Source organism: Pyrus communis, chromosome 16 (assembly GCF_041283825.1).
Source record: "Pyrus communis isolate YQ-2024b chromosome 16, ASM4128382v1, whole genome shotgun sequence".
Classification (NCBI taxonomy): domain Eukaryota; kingdom Viridiplantae; phylum Streptophyta; class Magnoliopsida; order Rosales; family Rosaceae; genus Pyrus; species Pyrus communis.
This window is the reverse complement of record NC_142580.1, coordinates 8,469,423-8,479,151: the sequence shown is the minus strand read 5'-3', so window position 1 is coordinate 8,479,151 and position 9,729 is coordinate 8,469,423. Positions and strand designations below refer to the sequence as shown.

Genomic DNA, 9,729 nt, shown 5'->3' with positions numbered 1-9,729 from the left:
AGGAGCCAAATCTGATATGGCATGACATGGATTGACATCTCTCCCTTTTGCTACCAAATTGGACAGCACCTTCAAATTTTTTTAATTAATTGTTAAATGCTTTTTATTAATTTTTTTATTGGTTTAAACCATTATCCTTTCGTTTATTTTCATTCTCAATGCAAAGAAAATACATATGAATTATTATTTTATGTTTAAAATTTGACATATCAGTTGAAGAGTAAAAGTTTAAAAGATGCCAAAGTGTCACATAAGCCTTCAAATTTTAATTTTAGGTTTAAAATTTAACATCTTTGAAGATGGTCTAAGCATGTCGTAACTATGAATCATCAACCAAGAGATGATGAGAGTGAGCATAGGAGCAAGTCAAAAGGTATAGCCCTGGATCAAAATTTATTAAAATAATGTGACAGGAAAGTCATTACCTTGTTCTCCAAGTAAATTAAGAAGAAAAAAAGGATCCTAAAACTCTACTTCAAAGCTTGGAAACAGAATCCTAAACTGCCAATAAAAGTTGTCAAAAATATACAGAGGTTGAAAGCCCAAACACCCTAATTTAACAACGTCCCTTGAACAATGCTAGAATCTTTACATGTCTTCTTATTGTGGCCGAGCCCCTTGCACTTGCTACATTGCAGCTGGCGTTTTATTATGTCGTCTGATTCCGTCTGCTTCATCTTTGGCCGCCCTGGCGGCCGCCTGGTGGGCGGAGGGGTAACAGTAACTACTACTTGGTTTGATTCATCTGTGTGTGGTCTGTCTACATTCGGAACAGGGTGAATTGATTCTGCATAAGTTAAACGGTAACTCTCCACCGTGAAGTATCTGGAGCAGTAATCATAAGGGTTCCTGCCAATAGTTATAAAGACAGCAATAGCATGGCAGCAAGGAAGACCAGTGAGTTGCCATCCCTTACAGGTGCAATCCCAATGGTCGATGTCAACACTGTCGACAGATTCTCCACGAACCTCAAAAGTGCTACCATGTGAGAGTAACACTTGAAGTGATCGAGCAATTTCCGTTTCCTTTTGAAGATTTTCCTCCTTTGATGGTGTTAATCTTGTCACCCACTGATTGGACTCCACCCCACGTGAATAGAAGGCTTGCATCGTATTGCCTCGTAATACGTCAATCATCTGCGTAATTGGCAACTCATGCGCCTCTGATACCCAACTGTAGAACTGCTGTCCGAAGTTTGAAGTCATGTGGTTGTACCTGCCTCCTCCGCAGAATGCATTAGCCCAGTGCACTGGCTCACTTTGTATGACCCAATTGTAAGCATCCGGTGAAATATTTTTTATGTTGTCAACACTGTGCTGGAAAGCCTCCCGAGTGGGTGCATAAGCAGCCGCATAAAAATCACTTATCATGAATCGTCTTGCCTCGTGAGAAAATTGCCCCTTCAAGTCCTTGTTAAGTTTTTCAGCAAGATGCCTCAAACAATAGCAGTGGTAACATTTATCAAATACCTCGGGCAATGAATTTTTCAATCCATTCTGAAAATCTGCTACAAATGTGATCGGCTGAGATGTTGCCACTGCCGATTTCAGTTCTAGTAAGAACCAATGCCAGTTCTCATCAGTCTCAGCATCCACAATAGAAAATGCTACTGGAAACACACCATCATCAGCATCTGCAGTTGTTGCAGCCAACAAAACTCCTTGATATTTTGAGTTCAGAGGAGCACTATCAAGAAAAATTAGAGGGCGGCAACCTTCTTTGAAACCCACAATTGATGCACGGAAAGATACAAAGAAACGATGGAAGCTTGAGTCTTCCTTAGTTGCAAATGAAGCAAAACTTCCTGGATTAGTTTCTTTTATCTTCTCGCAGAAATATGGCAACTGATTATAGGCCTCTTTATAGGAGCCTTGAAGCTGCTCCCTGGCAATCTCTTTGGCACGCCATGCCTGAGAATAATTCAATTGAATCCCGTACTCTCGCTTAATGTCCTCTGCTATAGCCTTTGGCTTGTAGTTTGGGGAAACTTTCAACTTCTCTTTTATGATACTTCCCACCCAACCTCTCGTTGCCCTATACCCAGCTTTCACAGCAGCTCCTTCACATGTATGATCCGTGTTCATTTTCTTAATACAAATCAACTGGGTAGTAGACAACCTTGATGCATATATCCTCCATGGGCAATTTTGACCTTTGCATTTGACAGTGACACGGTGACTGTCATTTTTCTTATACCTATAAGCAAATCCATGCGCAATTGAAAACTTATGCAATGCTTCTCGGAATTCGCTAAAACTATTAAACCTTTGGTCCACACCGGTGATGGTGTTTTCCCACTGTTGTGCAGCCTTATGATGCTTATCATCACTGGAACAGCCAGGAACAGAAAGTGAAGGGATTTCCTGGAGTTCCATATCAATCTGGCCATCGGCATTGTCAGTATTGTCGGTATCAATTCGCGTATCAACAGGGTCGACAATAGGAACCACTGCTTCCGATACGGTTGTCCTGCTTGACCTGCATGTCCAAGTGTCTGAATTAAATTTTTATGCAAAACACATGCAGGGAATTCTTGTAACAATCCGTGTAAACAAAAATTTGATAATAAACACACTTCCATGGCCCTTGTTCCACATTGAGATTGTTCCCAAACCGAACCATATAAGATTATGCATACAGGGCAAAACACACAGAAGCAGATACCGAAATAGCAAGAAATAAGATGAACTAAAAATAAAATGTACCTACTAGCAGGCATGTTGGACAAATTTCTAATAGCAGCTTCCTCTGTCATCACAAAAACATAGACAGTGTTTGTATCCCCGAGAAAATTGACCATACGTTGCAAGTCCTTGTCTTTAGAGATCGTAATGAGAGTCTTTGTATTGCCGGGAAGGAAGTACTTGATGGACATTGTATCAGCACTACAATTAAACACATCCACTATTTCGGACTTGAAATCACCAAGCAGTGTTTTCTCATCAATGCCAATGGCATGAGCATCACCCCCAGAGTACGATAAACTTCCATCATTATTCGTCACAAATTCTCCGCCCAATTGACATATTGCTATAACCTTCTTCGCAGCCATGGCCTACCCACCCAAAAAGACATTTTTTTTTATGTTCATGCACAATAAATCATAACGAAAACTACAAATTGCTCAAAGCAGTTTACACAAGAGGGTCAAATTTCGGAGTTCATAAGAAACTAATTACACAGATTGAAGCCAAGTTCACAGTTGATAAGAAACTAAGTTCCAGCCACATTCACAAAAATAACCCTAAATTTTAAAACTTTTGCACATATCCATACCCTAAATGTTGAAATTACACAACCCCAACCTCTTATTTTGCATATAAAAAACATCAAATTTTCCATCTGCAGAAGGAAAATGTTCAGAAAAATCCTAATCCTAAATAATAATAAAAAAAAAGTCAATAAAATCGAACGTATAATTAAATGCAAAGAAAAAAATCATTTATAAAGTAAACAAAAATTAAACAATTACGCGAGAGCGGGAAACAAGAACCCTAATACGAAGGAATTGTAAATATAAACAAATATAATCGAAACCCTAGAATTTGGGGGAATTAAAAATCAAACCTTGAAGCCAGACTGAGATGAATTTCTCAGGTGAAACTATGAGAGGCCTTCAGCTTCTGAAACAGAAGAAAGTCGAAGAAGCTCCGCAGACCGATACACAAGGCGTAGACAGAGGGGCGAACCGGGTAATGACCTTGCCCTTGTAATTGGCTGCATCCGCGTATAGATGACTTTTTGTTGACTTGGCGTCATATACCGTTGATTGTTAATACTACTTCGGATTTGACTTTTTGAATGGGTGTAGAATTTGTGGTGTAGATATATTATTCTGATTGTACGGTATCCGGTAAAACGACGCGGTGTGTGTGATCGTATCGGGAATGCTGCTTTAGGAAATTTACGTGTCCAATCAGAATGACGGGGCCCACATAAAATCGACGTGGGCCTCACGTAATTGGAGAAACGATGTTTCACTGTTTAGCAATCAGGTACACCGTGTGCACATTGTATCCTGATCTTCTAATCGTCTGATTACACATATCCCGCACTTTTCATCGAGTTATGTACAGTAGGATATTGGGTTAGGTAGGATACCTCGACCATCTTATTCATAGGACACCCGTACTGTTCCACATCAATCTTATTTAGTGTGTAAAATGTGTAATAAAAGTAGTCATACTTAAAATTTCTCTTGTTAAGTACATAAAAATACCAAAAGTATAGTGTTCATTTCAAATTGTTACATGATCATATAAACATGTACACAAACACAAGGAATACCTACATGTGGAGCCATTTGTTACTCAAATTGTGAGACTCCAGTTAAACTATGGACACAACATTTCTTAAAGGTTTTATAGTTAAAATGGTCCATAAGATTTGCATAACATATCACTTTGGTCATTGAGATTGAAAATCAATCGAAATGGTCCTTGAGATTGTCCATTATCCATTATTTGGGTTATTCCGTTAAAAACTCTATTAAGTGTCTTGAAGCTTGGCTGAAAGTTTGGGCAATTTTTAAAGCTTCGTAACTCAATCGTTTCTTAACCAAATTCAGCCCATAATATATCAAAATGAAGATAGGAAAGTGTAGAATAAGATTATACCTATTTGGAAGCCCAATGGTTACCAGAGATGGCCAGAAAATAGCCTGAAAGGTGACTGGCCCGCGGGAAAATTGGGTAAACTTTAAACGTTCATAACTTATTCAATACTCAACAAAATCGAGTTATTCAAAAAAAAAAATCATACTTCTCAACAACATGAAGAGAATGGTACCTTTCTCAAGGCTAATTTGTTGTGGTATGGCCGGAAAACGGCTCGAAAGTGGCTAACTTGAGACCAAGACAGCCACTTTCGAGCCGTTTTTCGGCCAAAACACGGTGAGTTAGCCATCGAGAAAGGTATCATTCTCTTCGTCTCGTCGAGAAGTATGATTTTAGTTTTTAAATCACTTGATTTCGTTGAGTATTGAAGAAGTTATGAACGTTTAAAGTTTACCCAGTTTCTGGTGAGTTTTCCAAGTTTCCCACGAAACAGTAAAATTTCAGGTTATTTTCTGGCTATCTCCGGAAATCATTGGGCTTCCAAATAGGTATAATCTTGTTCTGCACTTTTCTATCTTCATTTTGATATATTATGGGTTGAATTCGGTTAAGAAACGATTGAGTTACGAAGCTTTGAAAATTGCCCAAACTTTCTGCCAAGAGCTCTGGCACACTTAACAGAGTTTTTAACGGAATGACCAAAATAATAGATGGTGGACAATCTTAGGGATCAAAGTAATGTGTTATGCAAATTTCAAGGACCATTTTGGTTAAAAAGCCTTTCTTAAATGAATTTTTTAATACAACAATATATTCACACTAAGAGATGGAAAAATAAATTGATATAAACTCCAAGCAATTCAAACATAAAACGTCTCATTTACAAATAAAGAGGAATACAACTGATCTACAATGACACATTTGAGTATGGGTATAGTCACGAACTTACCTACACTCCTTAGGGTGACATAGTGCATCCCGAGCCAATAATGTGTTTGTTGGAAAGGTGCCTTAAAACCAATCATGAAATGATACTTTACAAACATTTCACATGTTAAAATAAACTAGTTCAATATAAGGATAATGATTATTGTTTAAAAGTCGTCTCATTAAATGTTATGCACTTAAACGATAAATCCAAAGAATATGCAGTGAAGAGAATGTGATCTAAATAAGTTAGAAACATGAGACCTTTCAATTTCACCCATATCCTAAACATTCATGATCATAGGATTGTCAATTGAAGATTGACAATCTAGATAGATCAGTACATACTATGTCTTCTCTTCACAAAGTGACTGGTCTTGAGTCATTGGTGGCTAAGACAAGTATGTAGGTGCTCAATAGAGGGTGAGTCCACTGATTACAATCAACCAAGAGTTCTCATACTCATATCATATGAGAACTCACCAGTTGGAATAATGTAAAGTAGTCCTTTAACCTAAGACACCACAATTGTTTTATAGTCAAGTCCTTAATCTTTAATAGCTCAGTTGGTAGAGCATTGGGCTTTTAACCTAATGGTCACCCGACAACAACAAGATGCTAAATTTCAAAGCTACTTCCAGTACATGGGTATCTTTCATTGAATAGGGCCAGGTGCTCCAGTAGGTGTAAGATTTACTGTTGCAGCGATTAGGGCACCAACGACTACAAAGGAGAGTTGCAAATGAAGTGAGGCTAGAAACCCCAATTAGAAACCTTTCACCGCGCCACACAATTCGGCAGTTCAACTAAGGATAAAAAAGACTCCAATGTGTCCATCACTATTTCCAAACAAAGATCCAAATCCATGAGCTTGACCTGTACACACTTGAACTTATGTGGTATGCCGCTTCACAAGCAAGGAGCATCCATCACATCTTCATCTTGAAAACATCCCATACTCTAGACCTTGTTAATTTTAAGGTAATTTACTTGTTGCAAAATGTAAGCAGGAAGAGGTGCAACATCAAGTGTTGAGGTTTGATCAATAGGAGGAAACGTTGCCTGTTATATGTTAAAGGCATTCTATTTAAGAGTGTCCACAACAATCGTTGGGGTTAAGCTACCTAGTCATTGAGGTAAATGAGTGTATAACAAAGGATCTCTAGCCTTCAAACTGTTGAAGAAGAATACTTTAGGGCATGTTTACGCACCCGTAATCGGAATGAAAACAAGGAATCCGATTCTGATTATGGATAATTCTTGTGTTTACTACGATTTGGAGGAATCAACAGCGTGTGGGATCCACACACAAAATGGAATTCAATTCCTAAAATTAGAGGAATTGGACTCCCTCCATGGGTGAGGTATTTGGATTCCTGGATGGTGAAGGAATCAAGAATGCATTTTTTTTCTTCCTATTATGCCCTTATTCACATGATGCACAACTTCATACTTATTCGCATTATGCACAAGTCCATGCATATGCCGAAGAGAATGAACTACAATTTTGAGCAAGAAAATTTAAAGGGTAAATTACACTTTACCACCTCAGGTTTGAGGTCTGTTGCAACCTCATACAACATCTTCAAAACATTTCACTTTCATACCTCAAGTACTATTGTATTTTAATATAATACATCTGTTACATTTTCTATCAATTGATCCGTTAAGAGCTGAAATGACTACCAAATTTGTGCTACGTGGCAAAAAAAATAATTTTTTAATTAATAATTAAAAAAAAACCCATTCCCCCCCCCCCCCCCCCCGACCACCTCCCTTTCCTCCACTCCCTTCATCTCCTTGCCATCCAAAAACCCACCCCATCCCACCCCACCCCCACCTCCCTCGCAACCCTTCACCCCACTCCCACATTCCCCGAGCCCTTTCTCCTCTTCACCCCCACCTCCTTTCTCCCTTCTCTCATTTGCAACCCCTACCCCTACCTTCCCCGAGCCTTTACTGGTTCGATACTATCCTACCTCATTACACCACCAAGCAACCTCCTACCCCCTGCTTTCAACAAGGATCATCAATACTCCTGCTCTCTCTACACAGACACACACACACATACTTGTTGCAATTTTATTATATTTAATTTTTTTTGGAAAAATCTAATGCCATGGTGGGTGGGGTTGCAGATGAGAGAATTGAGAAAGGGGGTGGGGGTGAAGAAGAGAAATGGCTCGGGGAAGGTGGGGGTGGGGTGGGATGAAGTGGGTTTTTGGGTGGGAGGGGAGGTGAAGAGAGGGAGGTGGTCGGGGGGGGGGGGAATGGGTTTTTGGATTTTCAAGTTTTTTATTTTTTATATATTAGATTTTTTTTGCCACGTGGCACAAATGTGAAAGCCATGTCAGCTCTTAACGGATCAATGAATGAAAAATGTAACGGATGTATTATATTGAAATAAAATAGTACTTGAAGTATGAAAGTGAAATGTTTTGAAGATGTTGTGTGAGGCTACAATAGACCTTAAACCTAAGGTGATAAAGTGTAATTTACCCAAATTTAAATATTAAAGTACATACTTAAATTTAAAAAAAAAACAAAAAAACAAAACAAAAGAATTTTAATGTGTCTATGAAATAAAAAAGCAATTTAAATTTTTTTTCTCACTATTATATATTATATCAAATTTTATTAAATATATATATATATATATATATATATATATAATATTTGATTTGGGACAAGAGCATTTTAGTAATCATACTGGTTTATATTCCGATTCTGCTGAATTAGTAAATATCTTTATGGAATTAATGTCATTTCTATTCCAATTCCAGAACACTTAAGTAAACAGCTTCAACAAGAATCCGATTCTAACTCCTCCTCATTCCAATTCCTCATATTTTCATTACGGTTACGTGAACGCGCCATAGGAAGTACAATTTAGAAAGTACATCCCAAATCACATTCTCCCAAATCACATTCAAAGTAATAATATAAACCAGGGAATCACATTGGATAGTGAACATGGATAAACTATCAATCAAAACATGTGATCAATAATGTTGGTATAAAGAATAGCTATATTGTATTGTAGTCCCAAACTGAATAGGTTCTCCACCTCTTCTACTTAGTTTGGGTAACCATGACATATTGCAAAGTGCTACTCATGATTTGCGGAAGCTCTGAACACCAACAATAAAAAAATTTTACTAAAAGGAGAATTAAAAGTAAGTTTCAATTCACTAGTAAGATTTCTACTAGCGCATTGCCTAGCTAATTACAAGCTAATGAGCCCTAGTTTGGTACTGAGGTGCTTTTGAAAAAAGTGGGTATTAGAAAAAGCTGGGAGCTTTTTTGTGTTTGGTAAACATTTAACTTCAGCTTTTTTTCACAATTTTAGGTGAAAAAAAGCCAAAAACACAAAGTTGCAAAACCCAACTTTGAAAAACTGGCTTTTTTTCCTTGCCCAGATTCTACGCAAACCGATTTCACAAGAGGGAGAATGGCAATCTCTAAAGCTATCTCTCTTGTTGCCCCAGATCCTGAAACCCCCATCACCAAACACGCTCATTCCGACTAAGGGTTTGTGCCTTTTTCTCCCGATTTCGATCTCGCACCGTCTGATCTCGATCATGCGGTCCTCGACGAACTTTAGAAACTGGATTTGAAAGAAGAGGGGGAGGACGATGGAAAGCCTGATGAGGTGCAGAAGCTGGATTCAATAGAGAAGGTAGAAGAGGATGAAGCTGGTGAGTGGCAGAATGTGGATTTGAAGACAGAGGATGAAGCTGGTAAGTTGCAGAAGGTGGATTTGAAGGCGGAGGAGGATGGAGCTGGTGAGTTGCAGAAGGTGGATTTGAAGGCGGATGAGGGTGGAGAGGGAGTGGAGGAAGAAGAGAAGAGTTCCGGTGAGCAATATGGACAAGATAAAGAAGAAACACTCTTAGATAAAATAATAGAATAAAAAATTATAAATATCTTAATAAAAAGGGTAAAAGTACACTCTTCGTTTATTAATAGTTTATATAAATCTTACTAATATTTGCCTACACACTTTGTGTGCATTAACACATTTTTTTAGAAAATGAGAAATAGAGAGGGGGGAGAGAGAGAACATGGGGGAGAGTGAGAGGTTTTTTATTTTTTTTAATTTTTTTTAATATTAAAGGTATTTTAACATCATCTGTAGATGAGGTTTCAATAAAAAATAGTAAAATTTGGATGTGAAATTATATTATTGCCCATCATTTTTTTTGTGTGATAAAAGATTAATTTGTCCTTTCACCCTCTTTGGTTG

General features: G+C 37.9%; 1 protein-coding gene across 2 annotated transcripts; it reads right to left on the bottom strand.

The window, feature by feature from the left end:
- Nucleotides 1-363: 363 nt before the first annotated feature.
- LOC137731655 (uncharacterized) lies at nt 364-3,803 on the bottom strand. Of its 2 annotated transcripts, none has more exons than XM_068470832.2 (3): nt 3,568-3,803; nt 2,706-3,055; nt 364-2,478 (listed from the first exon to the last, which is right to left on the bottom strand). In XM_068470832.2, the coding sequence occupies exons 2-3, from the start codon at nt 3,050-3,052 to the stop codon at nt 552-554; spliced, it is 2,274 nt and encodes a 757-aa protein (XP_068326933.1). In that variant the 5' UTR covers nt 3,053-3,055; nt 3,568-3,803; the 3' UTR covers nt 364-551. The 2 variants fall into 2 exon arrangements, with proteins under 2 accessions (XP_068326933.1, XP_068326934.1); XM_068470833.2 differs by having other exon boundaries at nt 2,710-3,055; nt 3,568-3,666.
- Nucleotides 3,804-9,729: the final 5,926 nt, after the last annotated feature.